Source organism: Saccopteryx leptura, chromosome 3, assembly GCF_036850995.1.
Source record: "Saccopteryx leptura isolate mSacLep1 chromosome 3, mSacLep1_pri_phased_curated, whole genome shotgun sequence".
NCBI lineage: Eukaryota > Metazoa > Chordata > Mammalia > Chiroptera > Emballonuridae > Saccopteryx > Saccopteryx leptura.
The window spans coordinates 165,709,340-165,734,964 of record NC_089505.1 but is presented as its reverse complement, the minus strand read 5'-3'; the positions used below and the strand labels follow the sequence as shown (position 1 = coordinate 165,734,964).

The following is a 25,625-nucleotide window of genomic DNA, read 5'->3' as shown; positions in this document are numbered from 1 at the left end:
AACCCTTTAGAGACTGCACTCTTTAAAAAAGATTATTTATTAATTTTAAGAGAGATGAAGGGAGAGAGAGAGGGAGAGAAAGAAAGAGAGAGAGAGAAAGAGAGAGAGAGAGAGAGGCACATCAACCTGTTCCTGCATGTGCTCTAACCAGGGATGGAACCAGCAACCTCTGCACTTCAGGTCAAAGCTCTAGTCAATTGAACTACCCGGCCAGGGATAGAGACTGCACCCTTTTTACTTTTTCCAGAACTACCATCAACCCGCACAGGTAGGAAAAGGAATGCTCTTCGAAGATAAGTATAACTCTGCAGACTGAGAGCACATGACAGTGATGGCCGTGATTTGATTACCACCATTGATGATAGTCACACAAGTGAGGTAGGGGATGGGGAGTGGGCTTGCATGGTCAGAGACAGGAGACAATTGTGGGAGGCCCTGGCTCTTGTTCCCACTGAACCATTATGAATTGGTGGCTTTGGGAAGTCACTTCCTCTGGATATTCAGGTTCTTGGCACACAAAAGGGGCAATAAACGTACTCCACCTCCCTCTTCAACTTCATGTGAGGCTCAAATGAAACAATACATGTCAGCGAGCATTGCATACTGCAGTGTGCTTTACATATTCCTGAGACACGAATTCAGAGCACATTTTTGTCACTAAAATTCAGTGGGAAAGAGTAGACTTAAGCTAAGAGGGAAAGAACCGAGCCAGAAAATGACAAGATGATTGGCAATCCAGCCCCTTTGCCCAAAGACTCACAAGGTGGTGGTTTTCCCCGCTCCATTGTGGCCAAGGAACGCGGTGATCTGGTTCTCATAGAAGGTAATGTTCAGGTGGTCCACGGCTGGCCTACCATAGGGCTGAAAGATCTTTACCAGGTTCTTCACACACACTCCAGGAACCAAGCCTGGGAGCTCACGTTCAAAGAAGGAGTCTTTGCAGGGAGAAAATGAACATGAGGGAAATATGACATCTTAATGAACACATTCCCCAAAATTCTCTCTTCAGACCATTATCTCCTGCCTATAGTTTCACCTGCCCCCATGGCTTTAGCTATGACCTTCGTAAGGATGACTACAGAATAATAATGGTAATAATAGTACCTAATACTTGTTGAACAGTTACCCTTTTAACAGACCTATGGAATACATGTTATTATGCCCATTTCTATAGATGGGGAAACCCTAGACACAGAGACATCAAGTGTCCAATCAAGGTCATAAGGTTCACGAGTGGCAGAGCTGGGACTCCAACCCGAAGTGCACTTACTGTCTATACGGGGAGTCAGCCCTCAACTCAACCCTCAATCCCGGGCCCTCACTTCTGACGGCCACTGGGGCATCTCTGCAGGGATTTCTGGTAGCAGCTCAGGCTCATCATCTTCTTCCCAAAACAACTGTCTGCCAGACCTTCTCACGTCCATCCCTGGACCTGCTTTCTCCTGCCACCTTGCCTCAAGTCTTTGTAACAACTTTGACTGACTTTTTGTTCCTCAGAACTCCAATTTCTCTAATAAAGTGGGTAGGACTGTCCACTTTTCCTCATTAAAGTCCCTTACACTTAATCCCTCCACTTTCTGCTCCCACGTTCCCCTCTATTGCAGACCCTCGTTACTGTGGTGTCCACCTCTCCCTGGTTTCCGGTCTCTCCCTGCTGTAGTTCACCCTGTACAGCACTGTTTAATCTGTTGCCTTCGCATGGTAGCTCTGGGCATTTATTTCCCTGCAAAAATCACCCCAATACTTCCTTCTATGCCTCCTGGCCTTGCCTATAACTGAGATGGGACCAGCCTCCAATCCCTTGATTTTGGCCTTAGAAGTTGACTCTGGGAGGAGGGTCTTCCCAGAGGTGCTGCTGACTGCAAACCACCTCTCTAAGGAGCTGCGGGTCACTGATCTCAGCCTTGTGAAATGGTACCTGGGGTGGGTGGGCCAGAGGCATGGAGGTCAGACCCTCTCTTGCAATGTCGGGCAAAGTCCAAAGGCCAGGAGGCCTCTCTAAACCCAGGGTGAGAACAGCAAGAACATTTTAACATCTGCAGAGAAGTGCATATGCTTTGGGAATGGAGCACATTGGGAGAAGTATAGAACTGTTTCAAGAGGGAGGGGATGGAGGCAAAGGCCAGGAAAACATGTATATCCTAGTTCACCAGTTCAGGAATCATTAGGTATCCTCATGGTCAGGAAAGGCTTTTGATGGCTTGAATGAATGGGTCTTCAGATTTGTAAACCACGAGTGAAGTCAGTACCACTACACTCTTTCCCCCTGTGCACAGAAGCATTTATTTTTGTCTTTCCTTATAGCTCATATCCGCCTTAAGTCCCAGTGACCCAAGTTATTGTTCTTGCTAAATCCTCGGAAGTCAGCACATTTGTGCAACTCACTTGGGATTTGCCTAACAAGGGCACAAACGCACCACATACTTGGTATTTGCTTTCTCCAGGAAATATGTGTTCATGTCTGGCTGGACCATTCATTTCGCAGACATGCAGCTGGACCCGGGAGAAGCTATCAAGTTTAATCCATGTCAACAGAGGGAGTCAGTTTCCTGGGTTCTGTTTCACCCCAGTTCAGAGGTGGATGGCTCGGGCCCCTTTCCTTGCTCTGCTCTGTATTCTTTACTGAGTTTTTACCTTTTATTCCTTCTGGGTGTTCCGGGTCCTCCATTTCTTCTGTTATGGGTTCCGTCTTCTCCAGGGCCCTTTCTTCTCTAGTTGAACATCCTGCACCAACCAGAAGTCACTGTCACTCTCCTGGTGAGAGCTGAGATCAGTAAAGGCAGGAAAGGAGGGAAGAATGGGAGGGAGAGTTTCCTACCATTAATAGAGAACAGGGTCCCCTTAAAAGGCCAAGTCAGCATTCCCAGGGACCAGCCCTGAGCATGGCCCTGCCAACCTCTGACCTGCAGGTCTGTGAGCTTCTGAAAGTGGCCAGTGTTGCCCCAGCAGGCTGCATTGTATAACCTTTGCCAAGCCCATGGGGAGGTCTTTTTCTTTTCTCTCTCTCTCTCCCTTTTTCTTTTCTTTTTCTTTCTTTCTTTCTTTCTTTTTTTTCTTTCTTTCTTTCTTTCTTTCTTTCTTTCTTTCTTTCTTTCTTTCTTTCTTTCTTTCTTTCCCTCCCTCCCTCCCTCCCTCCCTCCCTCCCTCCCTCCCTCCCTCCCCTTCCCTTCCCTTTCTTTCTTTCTTTCTTTCTTTTCTTTCTTTCTTTCTTTCTTTCTTTCTTTCTTTCTTTCTTTCTTTCTTTCTTTCTTTCTTTCTTTCTTTCTTTCTTTCTTTCATAGGAGTTTCATCTCATCCTCTTAACATGCCAGGAGAGGCCCATGATGTCAGACATTGTGATTAAAAAATATTAATAAAGCCAGGATTGAATGTGAAGTAGGTCAATTTTTTTTTAGCTTACCAACAGCACTTTTCACTCTAATCCCAAACATATCAAAGTCATGATAAACCCTGAGCAGAAGTCCATTCAAAGTGATATCATGAGAAGCCAGCTTAATTTACAGATTGAGAAATGGTTTACCAGAAAAATCTACTTTTGTGGACATTACATTTTTGGGGTTTAACACCAGAGTTGAGCCTGGCTGAAGTAAAGCTTGCACAAATTGTGAAGTGTTGTGTACATACACACACACATGCATGTCACACACACATTCTTACACTCATACATACAGGGGTCCTCGGGTTAGGACAGTCTTGAAATACGATGTTTCAAGTTTATGATGTTCACTCCCATAAAAACCTAAAAAATTGAGATGTGAGTGTTTCCCCTTATCTGTTAGCATTGTATATACTTACTGACAATGCAGGCGAATTGGTTTGGCTGTGCGGCAGAAGAACATGCAGTAATGTGGCGAGTGAGTGAGGGAGTTGGTTTCCCCAGTACACTTGCCTATGTCATTTTGGACTGTTAAAAGCGCAAGTGTCCCGTTTGTGTTAGGTTAGGGTGTGTTTCGACTTACACCAAAATTCGGGTTACATCACTGTCATAGGAATAGAACTGTGTTTTGACCCGAGGATCCCCTGTACTCTCTCACACAAGACTCCCACACACACCCACCACATGCACACACATACACACACTCTAAAAAAACTGAATAACATTTTAAAAAATAAAATACATCTTTAAAAAAATAAAAATAAAAATAAAGGCTTTAGGCTAATCCTCTAGAGAGAACAAACACCTATCTTAGTGCTTAAAGAATAAATCCTGGCTCAGACCCATTAATGCAAGGTTAAAAGCAGGTAGATGGAGGCACAAATTGGAAAATATTTTCTTTGTTTCCAGAGCCTCGCAGCTCCAGGGGAGTCCCCAGCTCTCAGGTCAGGATTTTTGCTGCCTTCTCATACTTCACAAAGGAATCTGTGGGTTTTCCCCACCTTCTAGAACTTTCCCTCAGGCTACCTGTCCTGTTCATCAGGAAAGATAAATTTTATCTGAGATGCATTCTGTTCTGGGCAAATGCCCCTTGAGCCCTCTTCCCAACCACTGACCACTGTCAACATCAATGCTCGGAGAGACTGAGAGCATTTGCCTTGAAGGTCACAGCTTCGCTCCGGCTCTGGTTGGGTCCTTCCATTATAAAAATGAATTAGTTCATATTTTGAAAAGGTAGAAGAAATAACAAAGCAAATGTGGAGGCAGCAGCAGGTAAATGCAAAGATTCCTCCATGATTCTGTGGCTCTCTTTGCTTTCAATGGAGACGCTGCAAAAGTCATTTGTACCCTGAAGTGGTTTGGCCTTCTGTTACTAGGGCAATTTAACCCCCTGGGCACAAGCTGCACAGGACACAGGATTGACCAATGCTCAGCCACTCACCCTGGACCAGCAACTCACAAAAGGTGGGTTGGGCTCCCAGAGGCTGTGTGGTGGCTGAGCTGCCAGTAGGCAGCAGAGTAACCAGGGATTGCACACTTGATGTAAGAGCCACTCTGTGACCCACACATGTCCCATGTGTAGCCAAAGAAGTTAGTTTTGAACATTAAAGTTTTTGTTTTTTAAAACTCACCTTCACCACCAAGCCAGTAGGACTCCTGTAGAAGGAAGTACCATGGAAGTGGGGTTCCATACTCCCCTAAAAATAGACAGGCATATAAAGAGAGTCATCCTGCCTTACCACAGTTCTGTAAGATCTAGAATTTATCTGTGTAAACCGCAAACTGTCATTATAGGTATTTATAAATCATAAGCCATTACACAGCTATCCATGAGATAACACAAAGACTACTCCTCCCGACATGTTCTAATTCAAACGGTTATGTTTTTTTAGGGTGGAACCAGCAACACTAAGACTAATGATCTTGGTCAACTTTAGTTTTCTAGGAAAACGTGTTATTAAAGAAATCAATCTTGCCCTTGTCAATAATTACCAGATAATAATAATGATAACAATCACTAACATTTGTTAGATGGTCTTTCTGTGTCAGGCTTCACTGTAAGCACTTTCCATATGTTCAATAACTTAATCTTCAAAAACAACCCCAGGAGACAGGCAGTAGTAGTATTCTTCTGGTTAAGGAAATGGGCACTGAGTCGGAATCATCTGCCCAAGGTCACAGCTAATTACATAGAGCTGCAAGAATTCTAACACCGGTGAACTGGTTCTAATACCGCTGAGTTAACCACCCCACTCTGCTGTAACGATCTGGGTTTTAAGGAAAAGATTCCTAAATTTCTAATCCAGTTCTCTTAGCAAGCTTTGCTCCCCGTGAAATGCTGATTTTGCAAGAATACTATCATTGCTTATTTAGTAGTTATTGGTAGAGCAGCCACCATCCCGAGGGCAGTGTAAACCCATGGGAGGAGGAGGGAGTGGCTTGCTTGAAGCCTCAGCCAGGCCCTTTGAACCAGCCCAGGCCTTCTTTTTACAACTGATGCTGATAATAGACAGTTGAGGCGGGATCTAAACAATTTGGAATTGTGGTAAGGCAGGATAACTCTCCAATCCATATACTAAGAAATATTACCTTGTACCTATACAGGTAGTGACGTCACCTCGTTTTTCCAAGACTCCTGACTGACCTATAAACCTTACTCCATCCCTTCCTTGAGGCCAACACAGCTTAGCCTGCTTTGGCCAGTCTGTACCCAGGCATTTTAAATACATTTTCCTTTTGGAACAGACCAGCCTTGTGTTTCCGGTTCGGCTCTCCCCAGGCCCCACCCACAGACCCAGGAAGGCTTCAGCCTGTTAGCTGTGCCGTATGGGGTAAGGCAGTCCAGCTGGAGTCCCTCCAGGTCCGACCTAGTCGGGGGTTATACTCACCTGCCAGTTGCCAAGGGAGGCTGAAAATTGGCTTTTCCCCCTCCCCAGTGGATCGGCCCCCCAGTTTCAACCTTTCAGTTATGCCATGTTTTATGGCCGCTGCTAGACTGTAATCTCCCTGCAGGCAGGCCTGGTCTGTCTTTCCACCCTCTTTTCCCAGAACCTGGTGGTGACCCTAACACATACTATGTGCTGCTCATTGAATAGTTGTCAAACAAAGTGTTAGCTTGGATGAAATGCAGTTCTTGAATTATGCACAAATTTCATTTTCAGAGTCCAGAGTGCTAACCATTACACCATGGAACCACAAATTTCATTTTCAATCCAACTAATTTTACTTATCTCCTTCTAGTGGCTCAGTGAGGTAGAAAAAACTGTTGCTGAGCAAGTTCAAGTGTATTGCTCAAAGTCATTGTTACGGGTTGAATTGTGTAGCCGCTCCCCCCCACCAAAAAATGATATGTTGATGTGGTAGAATACAAAATATACTTGGTCTTCATTCCCAGTTTCTGACAGAGTCCCTAAAACCCTTGGATTTTCCCTGAGAGATAGGAGTGCCTATGCTAATGAGGTGTCTCTCTGTGGGGTCTCTAAATAGCTTTATGGAGCCCAGTCACAAGAAAAACCAAACATGTCAAAAGAGGATGGTAACATTCAACCCCAACCCACACCTATGGGGAGGGGAGGGGGGAGGAGCCCTGGAGATGGGGTTATAAAAACCTGAACAATCACAGTCAGAGAGCTTCCAGGTTGGAGGCACATCAAGGTGCTCGGAGGTTACTGAACTGCAGGGAGGAGGAGAGCCCCACTCACCACCGGCCCTGCGCCTCACCCCATTCATCTTGTCCACTTGTCTGTTCCTGAGTTGTGTTCTTTATTATAAAGCTGTAACTGTAAGTAGACCCCTTTCCTGAGTTCTAGGGAGTTGTTCTAGTTCAATAGTGAAGCTGGATGACTGTCCGGAGAACTCTTGAATTTGCAGTCAGCTGGGCAAACACAGGACAGCCTTGGCACAGCATTTGCTGCTGGCGTCTGAGGAGGGAGCAGGCTTGTGGGACTGAACCCGTGGGGTCTGCACTAATCCTGGCTAGTTATTATTGGAATTGAATTAAATTGTTGAACATCTCATTAAAATTAGAGAATTGTTTGGTGTTGGAAAAATATGACACATTGGGTATCAGAAGTGCTATGAGAAAAAAAATGACACCAGAGTCCTCAGAATCATGGCCTTGTTTGAAATAGAATGATTGTAGATATGACTAGTTGAGATTAAGTCCCACTGGAGTAGGGTAGGCCTCTCACTCAGTATGACCAGTGTCCTTATTAGAGGATGACCATGTGAAGATAAACATACACGAGAGAACGACATGTGAGGAGGGAGGATTTGAGTGTTGCTTCTATAATCCACGGAATGCGAAAGAGGCTTAGAAACCACCGGTAGCTAGGCAGAGGCAAGGCATGACCCCGTACAGGTTTCAGAGGAAGCATGGCCCTGCAACACCTTCCTTTGGACTTCTGGCCTCCAGAACTGTGAGACAACAAATTTCTGTTGTTTTAAGCTACCCAGTTTATGGTATTTTGTTATGACAGCCCTAGGGTACTAATACAGTCACACAGCTAGGACCCAAACCCAGGCCTCCTAGCTCCATCTAGTGACAGACTGGAATTTTTCCTATTCCAGTCTTGCTGCCTACTTATTTCTGCCAGCAAACCTGCCCTGAGGTGATCCAACGGTAAGTACATCCCTTCCCAGGGCCAGGCCTGGCCCCCTCTCCCCTGCTGGCTCCTGGCCACAGCCCAAGGGCCTGGCCGCAAGGTGACTGTGGCTGAGATGGAGACCACTCAGATGGAATTGGGACCTCGCTACCTACCAGGAAAGATTCATCTGAAGGAAAATCTGATTTCTACAAAGCAAATACAAAAGTGCGCAAACAGCGAATTTTGATTCAAGAGCTGATTTTCCTAGATGCAGATTAATCAGGTGTTTAGCTACCCAAAGTGGGGCACTGTTCCAGGTACTGAAACTATGACAGTGACAACTGACCCTGGACCTGTTCTCATGTTCTACTGGGAGAGGCCCACATTCTACTTGGAGAGTCAATACACAAACATACAGATGCATGCTCCCTCTGGGCAGCATGCCCGCCCCTTCCCCCTCCCCCGCTTCTACTCCAGGCCTGTTACCTTGGCCTTTCTCTCTCCTGAGCTCCAGGGGCCCTTCTTCTGCCTCTGTAACTTGTTTCCTGAGCCGACACACCCCAGCTGGCTCACTTCCACTACCTCTGTAACTTTCTAAATAAACTTTCTCTTATAATGTGAAAATAAATATATAAACTCATAAGGAAATATCGTATCAGATGGTGAGTTTTAAAAAATAAAGTAGGATAAGGGGACATCAGTACTAAAGGATTACTATTTACATAGGGACAGGTATTTAGACAGTTTCAGTCTGGAAAGATCCCAGTGATAAGAGGAAATATGAACAGAGACCTAAACAAAGTGAAGAAGCAAGCCTGCAGATATGAGAGAGAGAGAGAGAGAGAGAGAGAGAGAGTATAGAAACAAGCTCCAGGCAGTAAGAACAGCAGGTACAAAGGTCCTGAGGAGGAAATGAACTCAGTGTCTTGAAGAACTGTCAATAAGGAGGCTGCTGTAGCTGCAGCAGAGAAACACGGAGTGATAGGACATAAGGAAGATGGTGAAGGCTAATAACAAAGCATCTTGTAGGACAGGGCTGAGACTTTGAGTTTTACTCTGAACAAGGGAGAAAGGCACTGGACGGACTTGAACAGAAGGTTGGCACTGTCTGACCTGTATTCGGAAAGGATCTTGGAGTTCACTGGGGAGAGCAGACTGGTAGCAGGTGAGAGCGGAAGAAGGAGGCCTGGACTGGGAAGCTTGTGTACAGGTGGTAACTAGGGATCAGATTTTGGATCTATATCTAATGTAGAGCCAACAGCATTCACTGAAGGATTTTTCACTCCTGGATTTCAGTTTCAAATGATGGTTCTGAGAGTCCAAATAAAGAGTTTAGAAAGAATGAGGTTTAAACTAGGTGAAAGGGGGAGGGCTGGGGACCTGAAGAGCCCAATTACTTTTACCCTATGAGTAGGAAACCTTACCTGGAAACACCTGGTCAAGGTACCAGGCAAGCAAGCCATACAGAGCAGCATCAAAGAGCATCATCCTCATGGACATCAGGAAACTGAATTCATCCCCTTCCATGGGACTCTTCCCAATGTTGCTCCACTGCAGCCCCAGGCCTTGCTCCTCAAAGCGAGCCAGGTACTCAGTGCCAAACCCAAATGCCACAGGAGACAGCAGGCTCTGCAGTGGGGCAAAGAGGGTGCACAAGGTGAGCAGAGACTTTCTTAGTCAACCCGACAGCACCCGGATGCTCATGAGGTAGGGAGGAGAGCCAAAAGAGGGTCCTCTTGTGTCAGCTAAAAAGCCACCTCAGAGAGGGCTTAAGGCAGTCTTCCCCGAGGACGAGAATTCTAGGAACCCCTCTCAGGTCTCACAGACTCCAGCCTACTACCCACTGAGCCACCTCTCACCTCTCAAAGGACACAGTTCCATACGGGGGAGACAACGACGACACAGCATAATGCACTGAAGACGGTCTTCACATTTGCCTACCTACCTTTCCCCCTTCTTTCTACCTCTTCCTTTAGATCACACAGCTCTTGGTAAAACAAAGAAGCCAACTTGAGCTGCTTTGTGAGGAGCCCACTGGAAGGGTCCATAAAGTCATCAGCCTCCTAAAGCAGGCTAGGGGGCCATACAGGGATGCTCTCATGACCTCCTGAGGTCTGTCAGAGTCCAGAAATGCCTCAGAGAACATTGACTACCTCACCTATTCCCCTCTCCAGACAGGGGAAACTCATTTTTTTTTTCAGATTCCCTGTGGACCAGGGATTGGGAACCTTTTTGACTGAGAGAGTCATGAATGCCACATATTTTAAAATGTAATTCCGTGAGAGCCATACAATGACCCATGTACGTTATGCATTATCAAATAAAAATTTGGTGTTGGCCTGGAGGACAGCTGTGATTGGCTCCAGCCATCTGCAACCATGAACATGAGAGGTAGGAAATGAAGGATTGTAACATATGAGAATGTTTTATATTTTTAACGTTATTATTTTTTTTTATTAAAGATTTGTCTGCGAGCCAGATGCAGCCATCAAAAGAGCCACATCTGGCTCACGAGCCATAGGTTCCCGACCCCTGCTGTGGATAGTACTAGTCAACAGAATAGACAATGTGCAGAGAAGGATGTCTGAAGAGGAATTGTCTGCCCCCCCACCCCGGGGCCCCTGACCTGACAGAAGGTGCATAAGCACAGGCAGAGGATGGGCCAGTCCCACTCCTCTGCCCAGAGGCCCCCTAGTTTGGAGGACCTGGGGTGGTGTGCAGAATGTCTCTCTGCAAAAAGAAGGGATTCTTTAGCTATATGTTTGCAAAAAACATTTTTAAAATCTCAGCCCAGCCCTTACTCACACAGTTGCCACAACTATAGCTTCCTGGTGGATCTACACACCCAACAATCTCGCTGTGGCCTCAAAACCCTGACCGTCTCTAACCAGTATGTCAAGATTGCCCAGCTCGACCCCCAGGCAGAGTCAGAAGGATTTCCTGCTACTAGCCCACTGTGACCCTTTTAGAAAAGTGAGTGCTATAAGTAGCAGCAAGTAGTTTCTTATTTAACAGGAGAAATGAAAGGCAGATGCCGTGGTAGGTCTGGAGCCAAATAAGTTTGAATTATGAGAACATCTTAGACTCTTTCCCCAAAGAAAAGGAGGTGGTGGCCCCTTCTCCACTCTACCACACAGAATGGTGGACAGGGAGGTTCTGGAGGAAAAGAAAAACTGCACCCTCCAGGGCCCAGAGCTCTTTAGCTTGGCTAATGAGAGGGCGGAAATAGCCTATTTGAAAAATGCTTAGAGAAAAAGGCAGTGATGTTTTGGGAATTATGAACTAAGAGGTCTTTCGGGCTCTCAAAGGTCCAATTTCTGGAGACCTCTCCTGGCAAGAGGGCCTGGCTGGGGCCTGGGTCATATCTGCCCCCTCCCTGCCTGCGGGGGCAGAGCCTGAGGAAGACACGTGGAGAGCTGCCCTAACTGAAGTTCTGGCGAGAAACAAAATCTTTTAATTCACAGAAACATCTTTCTGGACAGAATAGTTAGGGGGGTGAGCTTCCTTCCTTCCCAGTCTAGTCAAACAGAGCGAAATGCACCAGCTGTTTTCCGTTTTCCTCTGGTGGGTACACAAGGGGACCTAGGAGCCAGCTGGTTTCCAGTTACTTCCCAGGGCGACCCATCGAGCAGGTTCGGCGAAGCTGCCAGGCCCCTCCCACTCTTACCCGGCGCCTTAAAACTTACTACGGCCCTTGGCGCCAAAAGACAAAGTGGGTCCCTTGGAAGGGCGATTGCTACAGACAACGGAGGACTGGTATCATGCGCGGGGGGCGAGCCCGGGGCGCTCACCACAGCCATCTTCAGGCCGGCCGTCATTCGGTCCTGCCAGGCAAAGCAGAGGACGTGCGGCAGGTAGAGGGTGAAGTAGACCACGCCGCTGCAGGCGGCGGCCAGGCTGGCCCTGGAGAAGAAGGTGCTCAGCAGGAAGCACTGCGTGATCGTCGCGGTGGAGAAAGCCAGCAGGAACAGGAAGAGGATGAACGGGTTGCTGTAATGGAGGATCCTTCCATGCTGAAACCAAAGAGGCCACTGGAGTCAATCATTTCCACCCGGCACTGGGGGACGTCCCTCTCGGTGGGTGTCGCTCTCAGTGGGTGACCTCTGTGAGCGAGTCCAGGGCCTTTAGAAGCCTTCTGCCCCAGAGGCATCTCTCCCACCAGCCTGTTGTTGGCACCTGAATTCCCACAGCCCACACACTCATCTGTATTTATTTCCTTAAATTCTATGAATGCCATTTCCCAAGGAGATTAACACATTATCAGTACCAACTAATTATTATGTGTTAATTAATCAAATGCTTGGTGGGATTTGAGCAGAGGAAGAAGATCTGCACAGGACATGTTGGTGCATCAACAGCTCTGGGATATACTGAGCAGATGAGGAACAAAAAAGGGAGATGGAATTAACCAATAAACTGACTTTATAGCATATAAAGGCAGCAATGGGTTCATGCTCTAAAATAAAAACAACAATAATAATAAAATAAAAAAAGAGGGAGATAAAAGACTACCCAACAAGCTTTGACATTTTGCCCGGGGCTTGGCCTGTTGACTAAATCATCTGTACTTGTATTCTGAGATTCACCACTCACATAGGTGTAAATATCAGTAATTAATCCACATCACTTGGAAGTAGGTTAGTACCCCTCCCCATCCATAGTATCACACAGATACATTTCATAAATCTGTGCATAATACTCAGTACCTTTCACATTAACTAATGATTCAATCACTTTGGCTATGTAGGAAATAGGTCCAAACTATTTATTTTATAAATGGGCTGCTTCCAAATTACATACATTAGAGAATAAATGGAAATGTTCAAATTGATTAGGCCTTCTTGGTTCTCCTTTGCTATGGCATTCAATGAGGACTTTACCCTTTTCACATAAATCCAAATATATATAGGTTGCTCTGTACTTGAAAACATAAAGACACAAATAGGGTTCATCCCTTGAATTGGCTCTGATGAACAGGCAGTGGTGTCTCCTACGTGCTGGGTTCCTCTCGAGGGTGGGAGAGAGACCAGTTAGCAGTATCTGTCATGGGCATGGAGAACTGAGTAGAACAAATGTGTTATTTATCTGCTGTTGCTTCCATTTCTCCGCTATTCATACTCTCATGCCAGAGGGGCTTTGATGGAATGGATTCTTAAAAATGGAATAAAACAAATGGCAAAGAGAGGTAGAAGCGAGCCATGCTTAATTATAACCAAACTTTGAGGAAATCTAAATCTAATCCTGATTCTGTGTCAAAGAGGTCTTCACATCACCACAGAAAGCTCACTCCTTTTCCTTAATCTCCTTAATCACACACAATAAAATAAAAGCAAGTCCACTGCTGAACCTCTGGCTTTTGGCTGGGAGAATTTTAAGATGGTTGTTGCTATCTATTCTCAGAAGAATGAAATCAATTTATCTCAGTTCAAAGCAAAGTCCTTCCAATTTTCAGGGCTATATAATTTCTCATTGATTTAAGAGAGCTGAAATTCATTTGGCTAACCCAACAATTTAATTGGTCTTGGCTTCCTCTAAGGACCACTTTTCTTTTTTGTTCTTAACAGCTTGAATAACAAGGGAAGCTTCCTATTGTACCAGCTTCCAGCTTCTTTCCTGCATAGTTGAGGTGGGAAGGAAGAACAAGGGGAAGATGGGAGTGTCATTAAGAGGAAAATCCTATTTTGGTGTGGAAAGCTCTGTTTCCATTGTTACTGGAACAATGTTCCCCCAAACGAAACCCTTTTGTACAAGAAACTCTTGAACATTCTTTACCTCACGTCCTAAAAGCTTTAAAGTCCCAGGGCTCATTCTTAGGAAGGAGATCTCAATGTCACTTATCAGCAAGTCTCATGGCCATTGCACACTGTCATGCTTGTTTATGCACATTATGTAAGTCAGATGGGTATGCATTTTAACTCTGAGGACACAAATGTCTTGGTAGTGGGGAAAGTACAAGAACGAAGAATAGAACAGAACAAGGGACCCCCTAGAGCAGGCGTCCCCAAACTACTGCCCGGGGGCCACAATTTGGCCCCCTAAGGCCATTTATCCAGCTCCCCCCGCACTTCCAGAAGGGGCAACTCGCTCATTGGTGGTCAGTGAGAGGAGCACTGTATGTGGGAGCCCTCCAATGGTCTGAGGGACAGTGAACTGGCCCCCTGTGTAAAAAGTTTGGGGACCCCTGCCCTAGAGGAAGACAAGGTGCTCAGCTTTTCCCCTTATTTCTGTGGATCTCTGAGACACCTTGCATATTTAAAGCCACATCTGGCTTGGGTCATATTGAGCAAAAGGGCCTCTACATCAGCATTGGTTTGGATAGCACACTAGCACAGGGTTTGGCTAAGGCCACAGCTCACTGGATCGCAGTACAACACTAGAAGCAAAACCTCTCAGACATTGTACATTTTCCTGCAAAGAGAAGAGGCAGGATTTAGTTTAAATGGATATATGTCAGTTGGACAGGACAGGTGATGGAACATTCCTAAATCAGGTAGGTACCAGGTAGGGTCCAGTATGGAGGTATGGAGGGCACACACTTAACCAGAGTCTATGGATCAACACACATGTGGCATAGTGCAAAGGGACACTGAATATGGTGATGGCAATGAGGCAGAACTAGTTTGGTGCCACTATATCAGGAACCTGCAAAGCCTGAGGTCTAAAACTTATACCAAATCTCATCAAATAAATCTAAAAAGATACCTTACTAAATTTATGTTTTTATCATTTAACAAGTATATAAAAAAATCTTCTGTGGAGGAACTAAAAATAAAAAAGCAGTGTGAAATCATATGAAATAGTGTTTTATTTCCAAGTCTAGCTTGTAAGGGAGCTGCACGTTTGTAGAGGATGGACCCGTGCATGCTGTCTGAGGCCTTAAACACTCCTATTTCTGAAAAAGGATAGACTCCAGATTACATCCTTTGAAACAGAGAGGTTTTGAAGACTCTGCAGGCAGCAGAATGTTCTGAGGTCAAGCCAAGGGGGGGGGTGAGGGGGTGAGACCATGAAGATAATTAATAAACAATCCAAATCTCCTTTCCTAATACACTGGAAAGGCTCTCCACATTCCCACCCAGCTGGGGGCTGGGACAGTAATTCCAAGGAAACACTCCTTGTATTCATTTCTTCTGTGTTTGGAAAGAGAGAATCCATTGCACATAAAATAGTCCCGAGCTGGGCTCTGCTAACAGCAGCTCCTCCAGATAGTCTATGGAAAGGGGCCAGATCATCTATGTAGACTGTGGCTCCCTGGGGAGGAAGAGGAAGCAGGGAATTTGCTATGATACAGTGGCCTTTTGGGGGAGAGGTTGTCTGAATGTCTTCCACTGTGGCTGAAATTACTGGGCAGTTACATGTCATGCTACTTTGGTGGCCAGATGACTAATCTAGGCACAAGTTCATTAACAGGAGGAAAGGTGGAAGGAACAAAACTATTCATGATTTTCTGTGCCTTCTCCATCTGGCTTACCATAATGAATATTGTCAGGAGGAAGATGCTAATTGACATGATAGAGAAGCTGTCCAGAAACCAGGTACACCAGATCACTGTGTTGGAGACACCCTGATTTTTCAAGGTCTCCTTGAGTCTCAACTCCTTCTCCAAGACAATGCTCTTTACAGTCATGGAAACAGAATAGATCCAGGCCAGCACCATGAAGACAGGAAAGCAGCGGTTCAGGATGATCATAAAACTGAAAAGGAGAGAAGCAGAATAGTAGCATTCCCTGTATGTGGCAGACATGGAGTAAATGTTTGTTGAATGACTGCTGAGAACAAAACCCTCGCGAACGGAAAGGCAGGGAAATCTCCTTTGGTCATCCAGCGGGCTGCAACCTTCTAATACACTGCACTTTTCCCTGGAGGATTACTTTTTTTTTTTTTTTTGAGCAAAATAGTAGCTTTTTGATTAGCCCAGATGAATGTTCTGGAAGTCAAATGTGTAAATAAAATTGTACTATATGTTACACAGTACCTACATCTTGGAAGATCTTGCAGGAAAAGACTGCAGACTTGATGATAAGGCATGTGAATGGAATACACAGATATATGTTAACTGACACTGAAGTCCAAGAATGTGGAACACAATAAAAGAGAACTGGTGATAGTGAGATCAATACTTGGGTTCCCCAAGGGAGTAGCACTGTCTACCCTGGAGAATCAAACCCCAGTCATGCAAGAAGAGGCACAAAATAACTAATCAGTGTGGCAATCTCAGAAGGCTATCGATAAATCTATCAGTGATCCAATAGCCACTGACTCCACCAGCTAGGTAGATGTGGAGTAAATCTATGGATATCCAATCCAGTAAGCAGGGTAGATTTGATAATCTAGAATTACTTTACTGTAAACTTAACACTGTGCTTGATATGGTTGTAAATCTCTCAGAATTACTATTTATTGAAAACTGCTGGGTGTCACCAGAAGGGCCCAATACAGTGTGGGAGGGTTTCACCCAAGATGGCCCTAGAGCGAGAATTATAAATTTATGAGGCACGCATTTCTGAGACCTGCCACCAGAGGGCTCTAACACACTAAATGGTCAGAATCCTTATTGTCTCTTCCTTGCCTACCCCACTTCCCTAAGTCACTCCCATTCTGATCCTAAAAGTGGAACTGGGCTTTTCCCCTGGCTCCACTTTCCATGTCTGGCTATTGTCCAAACCCAAACTGACTACAGAATAGCCACTGTTATCTCTTTAGTCTTCTGTAGAGCAGAGGAAAGCAAATGAAATGGACTAGGATGTTGCAAGAGTATTTCCTGTGTCCATACTGGGCTTTATTTTTCTGTGTTGCCAGCTAGCAATCTGACTGTTCCTTTTTTCAGGATGTGCGTGTTTCTCTTCTCCCTGAACCGTGCAGACACACATGCACACCATGGTGACCTTCCTAGTTATTCCTAGGAGTTGAATCCCTAAGCCAATTACAAGTCTCTGTCTCTGTACTAGGAGAGACTTACAATTTCTGCCCCCACCTACCATGGTAAAGAGCCCTCCCAGTCCTCTCTGCCTCTCTATCGCTCTTTGCGATCCCCTGAGTGCATGTTCAGAAAACACTAGGCTACTCAGTTTGTGACTGGCCAACAAATGTACAGGCCTGGGGATGGGGGTGGGCAAGCAGGGAGGACCTCAGCTCATCAGCACATTCTTCTACCTTTTCAGTAAGCATACCTCATAGGAATGTTAATTAGGTAAGGAGCTGCATTATTCCCAGGCTCCTAGGAACCGGACCTACTTGCAATGCAGAGTTCTTGTGTGTTGATTTGGCAATCATTGGGCAAACAGTCTGACCAGAACCCTTCCACATACCAAACATACTATGTAGTGGACATTTAAAAAGCATTTGTCCCCTCCCCCACCTCACTTGCCTAGATTTAATTTTCACCTTCCCTTTTCCACCCACAACACTAACTCCCTTCTCCCTGCCACTTCACTTGCCCGTCTGGCCCTGCCTGGAGCCTGGGAGAAGCCGACTCTTCAGCCAGAGCTCCATTCTCTCCAAACTGGCCCCAGTTCCCAGGGTCTCTCCAAAGAGCCTGAAGCCTGGGGAGCACCCCACCCTACCCAGCAACCCAACAACCTGATTAGCTTGTCCAGGAGTGGGATTGGCAGCCTCCAACTCACGAGTCATCCACGAAGCACGGGTAAGGCATCTGCTGGAGATAGATTCCAACTGGGACCTCAGCCCCGGCCTGACTCCTCGTGATCCCCTGTTCAATCATGTCCTGCAGATAGGCAAACCCTCCCCAGATGTATCGAAGGTCTTCCACGGAATCAGCTCTGGGACCAGAATCCCAGTACCTATGAAAGAAACCACAGGGAGGGGTGAAGGATGGGAATGGGAACAGATAGCTCACACATGCTTCACAAGCACCAGGTACTCAGAGCTCACTCTCTTGAAACCTTTCCCTAATCTTTTCTGAGCTATCCAGTTCTATTTTCTAGTTCACAATTTAAATCTCAGGTATGACTATTAGCCATGTGACTTATAATTGCTTTCATTTAAGGACTCTATTTTGAGTTATTTTTAATTTTAATTTTAATTTTTTAGTGAGAGGAGAGGAGGCAGAGAGACAGACTCCCACATGTGCCCCAACTGGGATCCACCTGGCAAGCCCACTAGGGGGTGTAGCTTCGCTCATCTGGGGTTGTTGCTCCCTTGCTCAGGAACGAAGCCTTTTCTTTTTTTAGTGCCTGAGGCAAACACCATGGAGCCATCCTCAGCACCTGAGGCCAACTTTGCTCAAACCAATCGAGCCATGGCTGTGAGGGGTGGAGAAGCAGATGGTTGCTTCTCCTGTGTTTCCTGACTGGGGGTCGAACCCAGGACATCCACATGCTGCACCGATGCTCTACCACTGAGCCAACTGCCCAGGGCTCTACTTTGAGTTTTAACAATATTTCTTATTTCCTCTCATTTAATTTTTTCTCTATTTAGATACTGAGTTCAGTCTCCATCCCTTACTCTGTACCAAACATAATTTTTCAGTGACTTTGAAGAAATCCCATTTGCAGAATCTTTATATAAAGATAATCTAATACTTGGAGGTTTCTACCAAGTTGCACCAAGGCCAGCCAGAGAGAAGTGCTGAGCTGAGGGTATGAAGACAGGGTAGCTGGGCTCTTTTGGTCCCACCAACTGGTATCTTAGTTCTTTGATATTGAAGTGTTCCTCTGCCTTTCCCAGTGACTCCTGTCCTAGGAGGAAATAGGTGGCTCCTCCCCTTCCCACAGATACTTGGGGATGCCCAGGGCCTTCTGAGATTGCCTGTAACATCACCTGTCTTTGATCTTATTGGTTTTCTCCACCACATCTATGTCCATCCGGATCTTGTACTTCACATGGGGTGGTAGGATGCTGGTCCAGGGATACATGTCAGGGAATACCACACCAGCCCAGAACCTGTTTTCCTCCAGCAGAGACAGGGCTCGTTGTGTGAGCTGAATTTCATCATCGTAGCTTTCAAACTTGTCCAGGGTCAAGCACTACATATAATCACAAAGGTTGGGAGAGTTTGAGGAACACCAACTGCAAAGACTCACTTGCAATAAAGCAAAGAGGATAACGGGGTTGCCAGGGGTGGGTCAAATGCAAGGGAACCTATAAACTTACTGTTTGCTTAACTCCAGAGTCTGGTGTCAATTTTTCAATGTGTCTAGATTTAGAGGTGAAAGGGGGCTAGGAAATGCTGACTTGCTTTAAGTCTTGCAGATTTAGTGAGGTCTGTACTACCCGGCTGTCCCAGGCTGTCCAAATATGCAAGTTGTCAAAATGACAACAATACTCATAGCTCTCAATCCCCAGCATGGGGAGTCAAGGGAGTGGGGTCACATCGAATACAGGCTGCTTTGAAGATCAGAAAGCCTGCCGATAAAAGAGTTTTAAGGACAAAAACAGTGAACCTTCCTGCCTCTCTGCAAACATGCAAGGATAGCCAGCTGAGGGGAGAACAAGGAGCAAGAAAGAGAATAACAGAGGGCCAAAGCGAGTTAGTAAGAGAGTCATTGCCAATCACAATTTTATGATAGGTAATGCTGGTAAGAGAGGAATTTTGTAACATATAGTTTTTTTCTCCCCCTGGAACAGAAAAAAAATTATTATCCACAAAAGAGCAAAACTAAGCCTTTCTTTTAATTTTAATATCAGGGATTGTTTATAAGTTTGTTTATATTACTGTATATGATACTTGGATCTGTTTTTTCCTTAACGTCTTGTTCCTATAGTATACCAGGGTTACTGTGTTGATGTTTCTTTCTTAGAATGTAACTCACAAGAGGTCAGATGGCCTTGTCTTGATTAATTTGTTCACTAAATACTTACTGAGAGCCTGCAATATGCCAGAGCCTGCTTGGCTCCAGGGATATAAGGAGGAAAGATAAAATCTCTTCCTGAAGGAAACTCAAGACCTAAGAAAGAGAGGATTGGAGTAAACCAAAAATCATAATGCAGAATGACCGTGTTGTGATGAAAGCAAGCCCATGCTAGTCCGGGAGCCCAGAGGAGGGATGTAGCTCGTCTCCCTGGAGGGCTCCAGGAGAGACTTCTGAAGGATGAAGATGAGCAGGAATTAGCCTACGGGAGGAATGCAAGGGAAAGGTCTGCTCAGGCACAGGGACAGCATGTGGGGTGTCTGGAAACTGAAAGGACAGAGCGGTAGCTCCTATCCCTGGCTGTGCCTTAGAGCCACTCGGGAGCTTCAAAAAGATACCCACACTCAGGCCCCACTTGAAACAATGAAATCAGATTCTCAAGAGGCAGGGCAAGCGCATCAGCATTTTGTCAAACACTCCCAGGGAGTTCCAGTGTGCACTGAATCATGTAGGTGAACAGAGATGAGTGGTGAGAGATGAGCTCTAGGAAGGTGGGTGGGGAACAGACTGGCTGCTCTGTTAGACTCTATGGTGTGGTCAACTAACGGAGGGTTTCCTGGGACACAAGGCTCTCCACTCTAAAACTAGCAATGTTCTAGACAAACCCTAAAAGCCCCAAGGAGCCACGTCGGGTTTTAAGCAGGGCATGACATACAGGATCAGATCATGTTTCCAAAAGGTCACTGGTGGGGGAAAAGGGAAGCAGGAAGAGTGGTTAGAAGGTTGACGCAAGGGAGGCTTAAGGAGCCAATTAATTCTCACAGAGCCCGAGTTACCTGGAATCCTCATTTTACTGAAGAGAAACTGAACATGGGAGGCCTGCCAGAGGTCAGACAGTCAGGACGTGGCTGGCCTGGGTCCCCTCCCCACTCTCAACGCCAGCCCAGGCTTCTGCCCCCACATCAGGAGGCACAGCTCCTGCTGGTCCACAGGCCCCCACATGCACACACTGTCTTGTAAAGTGGAGAGCAGTTATTATTTATCCTCACTTTGCAGCCCAGGCAACTTAGGCTCAAAAAGGCTGAGAAACTTGCCCAAAATGGCAGACTTGGCATCAAACTCCACAGCTCAGTTGTTTCCGCAGCAGTTATAAGGAGAAATGACGAAAAGAGAAAGGTGGACTGATTGTAAAGACCTGAGACCCAAGCTCCCCAACTCATTCACCAAAACCCCTCATTTTTGAATCCCACCCAGGGCATCAGAGGGTGAACCAGAACTCTTTTCACCGAGAAGCTGAATTTGTTTGCAACAACAAGCTGTTGCAAACCAACCCTCCTTGGGCCTTCTGAACTAAACGTCCCGCCCAAAACTTCACATCCTGGGCACAGTCTCCTGTAATGTTCTCCGTATTCTAGATTAAAAAAAGAAGAAGAAGAAAAGGAAACTATTAGTTTCCCAGCTAATATGGGAAAGAGGAATATAGGCACACAAGAAAATCTAGAGGGCTAAGGCTTGAGAGACACCATAAGAAGAAGATAGTTATTTGAAAAGGAAATAGAATTTGTATTTCTTTAAGAAATACCGGTATGTGTAGGCACACATTATAGAGTTAAGGGAAATGCAAATTTTTCTTAAGTCAGCTATTCTTTTGCAAACTGACATTGCCAGCTTAACACTGGCCAGTCCTTAAGTGAGATGAAGGACTTAAGTACCTCATAACACTGAAGGACCTCGGTAAATGTTCTGTTTTATTTTTCTAGATAGAAAGAACGTAGGGTTTGTTACTTTATGATTTTGGGGGGTGGGGTAGGGATCTTATATCTAGACTGTACTACAGTCCAAGACCAAGCTCCAGCATCTATCACTCCTTACCACTGCCCTGGGGACAGAGAGTTGCAGTCTGCTGCTTGGGCGGGGAGGCATCAAAGCAGAGTGGCTAGAGTACATTCTTTTAAAAATTCAGTTTCTTTTAGAGAGTAGAATTTAGAGTTGAAATGAGAGTGAATCTGCAAAGAAATTTCTAAAATGAAAGCAAAATTATTTTGGAAGATGAACTTTTTCTTTGTAGTTTCTTTTAGCTGTGTCAATTTATGACGTGCACACATACGCACACACACAGACACACACACAAGACGTTCTACCAATTCGCTCTTAGCATTACAGGATAGTTGGGCAGAAGGAGTTGTAGAAATCTTGTAGTCTTATGTCCTTGCTTTTCGTGTGAAGAAACTGGGGCAAGGGGCGAAGGGCCTTGCCCAAGGTCAACCTCAGTCAGAAGCAGAACCCGGACCGATGTCGGAGTGTCAGTCCTGATGGTGGTACTGCTTGCTCCCCACACGCTGCTCAAAGAGCACACACTCCAACTGCAAAGCCGGGACAACATGACTCCTGAACTGGAAGATCTCTTGCCTTAGAGCAACACTGTCCAGTAGAGCTCTCTGGAATATGGAAGTGTTCTAGATCAATGCCCTGCCCCATATGGGAGTAGGTAACCACATCTGGCCATTGAGCACTTAAAATGTAGCTAGTGCACCTGAGGCACTGAACTGCTCACTTTACAGTAGAAGCTGCACGTGCACTGGTTGCTGCCCAGGTCAGCACAGCTCTGGACGCAGTCAGCCGTGTAGTGTTAGTTATGCCTCTGGAAGGGCGTTTTCTCATGAAAGGGACTCAAGTAAGTATTTACTGAATTGAATTGAATTTAGAAGTCCTGAATGTTGCAAGAAATATAGCTTTACTAGTAACTGCGTGTTTTTAACATGATCCTATACACCCAAAATTCATAATATAAACTGGAAGAAATCATTGAAAAGTGATTTTTGCTATGATGCTAATGAGAGCTCCTCTCAGTGAAGCAAAAAAAAAAAAAGCCATTTTCATAAAGTGACTTTCTGAGCTGGTTAGTCCATTCTCTTTGAACTCCCCTTTCATGTCTTAGAGGGAAATTTATATGGGAGTAAACAGCTGATGTTTTCAGTGACATTGTTGAGACTAGTGTGACGTGGGCTCCATCCTGGCTGTTTTATCAGGCAGCTGAGCCAGTTGTGTTTCCTGCTGTGTCCCCCTAGATTGGTACCCTGATACTCTCTAGAAAAACAAAATTTAAAAGGTCTGCAAACAGCCATTTCTACCCTGAAACATCCGACTCATTTTCAAAGTTGGATTATCTTCCTCATCTTGGAAAGTGGTATAACGTAGTATTTGAGAGACAAACAGCCCGAAGCCCACACCTCTCTGTTGTTTCCTACCTGTGCAGCCCCAGTTCCTCTCTCTGTAGAACTGAGATGCATCCTACTTCAAACTTGTGTTCTAAGGATCACATGATAGTTTTGTAAAGGGTCAGCCAGTGTCTCCTGGTAAGAACAAAAGCTGGTGCTTATAGAAGGCTTACTATGTGCTCCAAACTGGTTCAAGGGCTTTGCTTGTATTAATCCTTTCAATCCACACAACCAGCTTAGGAAGTCGGTTACCATGATGACTCGAAACTCACTTGTGAGGCACAATGAGTCACAGTGAATGTCCTCTAGAGCTTAGTTAACTATACAGTTAAACTGTCTCAATAAATGCCATTTTTATTACTGTTTTTGCAAAATATCTTGAAAGTCCACAGAGTCTAGTGGCATTTAAGCCCCTGACAGGTTACCTTTCATTCATGACAGCTGTTTATTCAGGAGGAAGGCTGTTATTTTCTTTAAATAATATGTCTGGGAACACAACCTGTCCATAGCACCTCATCTGGTGAAAACAATGCTATAGACAGAAGCCAAAGCCCGCACCTCACCCGAGCAATGGCGGAGGTGGGGGGTGGGTCCTAACCCGCTGGCCTAGCTGCTCACTAGTGGCTCACTGGCCATTAGGTGGAAGTCAGACAATTCTACCCAGAGGAAAGTTTGATGAAGCTAGTTCAGAATGTCACTTGCACCAAATCTTCCTGAGGTCAAGGCTGAGCAATTATAGAAGTTGCTTTGGCCATTAATCAGAAGTCCCTGGGTCATCCTCTGAGGTATAAGTCATGATGTACCCCTGAATTCTTATGTGGAGGTCACCTGCCTCATTCCTTATTGGTACTTGCTCTGGTCCCTGAAGTTAAAATCTTGGCTAATGAGCCTGTCTATGCATGTGATTATGTGCATGAGTGTATTGGGGAGGCAAAGATGAATGACTAAACCTTTAGCCAAGGTCATTGATTTTGACATACATATTTGGTCTGTCTGAGTAGTTTGTAAGTAGGTTCTAATGAGGCTGAGGCCATAGAGTCTACCTATAAAAGCTGTTTGGCTCCACACAGAAAGAAACTATGCAATCATGGATGTTAGGGAAGAATGGAGATAGAACAAAAATTGGCCGGTGTAAGGAGCACAATGTAAAGACAGCATCTCCACTGGGAAACGGATTCATTGGGCATTTTCAGTGAATAAAGAGACAGTGTCTTATAGCCTCAGAGGCAGAGTTTGGGCAAATTTTGCAACCAGAGTCCAGCATCTCAAAGTCAACCCTGTAAATGTCCTACGATAGTCAAAGGCAGTTGACTGAGAAAAGGGACTTCCTTGTCCCCTTCAGTTCCCAACTGCCATAGCAAACCCCGGTGGCAGGGTCACCACCGTTTGAAGTCCACACAAGCTCTACAATTCCTGGTGGGCTGTTTTGCTGATAGTCACCAGGAAGCAGAGTTCACCCTGGCGGAAGGGGCTGGAGTTCCCTCCAGGGCAGGCAGCTGTGCTCGAGACCTCTCCAGAATGCAGTCATCTGTTTACACAGCTAACTCAAACACCAGCTTGGGAGGAGAAGCCACAGTAGCAGCAGGCTTCCTTCTTCAACTGTGACCTCTCCAACTTTAATTCAAATACATTAAGTAATAGATAAATTAAATTAGCTATTGAGTGGGAAACATTTTCCAGTGGAAGCAAAGAAAGAAAGAAAATCTTTTTGTTTGAACTTAATAATCAAAGAAGACTGACACCCTAGGCTGACATATTTTGACTAATACACCCAGGATGTGTAGGGGTGAATCCTCAGGCATAAGGGAGGTACTGCCCCCCCACTTAGAGATGTTGGCTCTATAATCTGGCCTCTTACATCGTTAATTTCCAAACTCAGGCTCAGCACAAAGTGGCTGACGGATGCCAGTGGAAGTCTAAAATGGTCCTGCTGGTGTCAATGTAGACACCTGGGGTTCCTTTTGAAAAATGCCAGTGGATGTAGGCAAACATCCCAGAATGAATTTCCTGGCAGATCTAGACTGTAACCCTGAAGATTAATTTCCCACCACATGGAAAAAGCCACTGGATAAAATAGCTTTGGGCAGCGTGAGTTGGTTGCGATGGTGAGATGGAGGCCCGAGGCAGGGCAATAAATTTTATCCAACACATTGGGCCCTGTGAACAGACGTCTGAAACATCCAACCACAGAGAGTCAGGAAATGCACCACAATGGGAAGACAAAGGGACAGGAAATGCACAGCTGTTAAAAAAAAAGTCTGTTTCTAAAATAAATAAATACAATAATGAAACAAATAAAAAGGCCAGCTTGGAGCATGAAATCTCACACTGGGGCAAGGCCACCAGGTAATGCTTGCTGTTTAGTCGGGTCCAAGCTTGACAACCACAGGGGACTTTAGCTCTCAAAGCTTTTATGTTTAATCATTCCAACAACTCTGGGAAGTGGGTGTTACTATATTCAAAATATTTAATAATCAACAGAGCTAGGTACTGACCAATCACAGCACATTTTGGTTCACCCATCTGAGTAAACACCAGCAGACTACAGCCCTAGTTTCACCATTTTTTAGGCAGTGAGACAGTGATGTGGCCCAGACTCACAGAGCCCATAAAGAACTGCTGGAGATGATGTCCT

General features: G+C 45.4%; 1 protein-coding gene across 3 annotated transcripts in view; it reads right to left on the bottom strand.

Moving 5' to 3' along the window:
- Positions 1 to 25,625, bottom strand: part of ABCA4 (ATP binding cassette subfamily A member 4) — a 147,422-nt gene that overhangs the window by 52,539 nt on the left and 69,258 nt on the right. For all 3 annotated transcript variants that reach the window (XM_066376742.1, XM_066376744.1, XM_066376743.1), the window contains 8 exons: positions 18,742 to 18,947; positions 17,586 to 17,762; positions 15,434 to 15,656; positions 11,754 to 11,975; positions 9,387 to 9,591; positions 5,008 to 5,073; positions 2,635 to 2,724; positions 761 to 935 (listed from right to left, as the gene is read on the bottom strand). In XM_066376742.1, the coding sequence (XP_066232839.1) occupies positions 761 to 935; positions 2,635 to 2,724; positions 5,008 to 5,073; positions 9,387 to 9,591; positions 11,754 to 11,975; positions 15,434 to 15,656; positions 17,586 to 17,762; positions 18,742 to 18,947 (1,364 nt within the window). The remainder of the gene's footprint in view (positions 1 to 760; positions 936 to 2,634; positions 2,725 to 5,007; positions 5,074 to 9,386; positions 9,592 to 11,753; positions 11,976 to 15,433; positions 15,657 to 17,585; positions 17,763 to 18,741; positions 18,948 to 25,625) is intronic.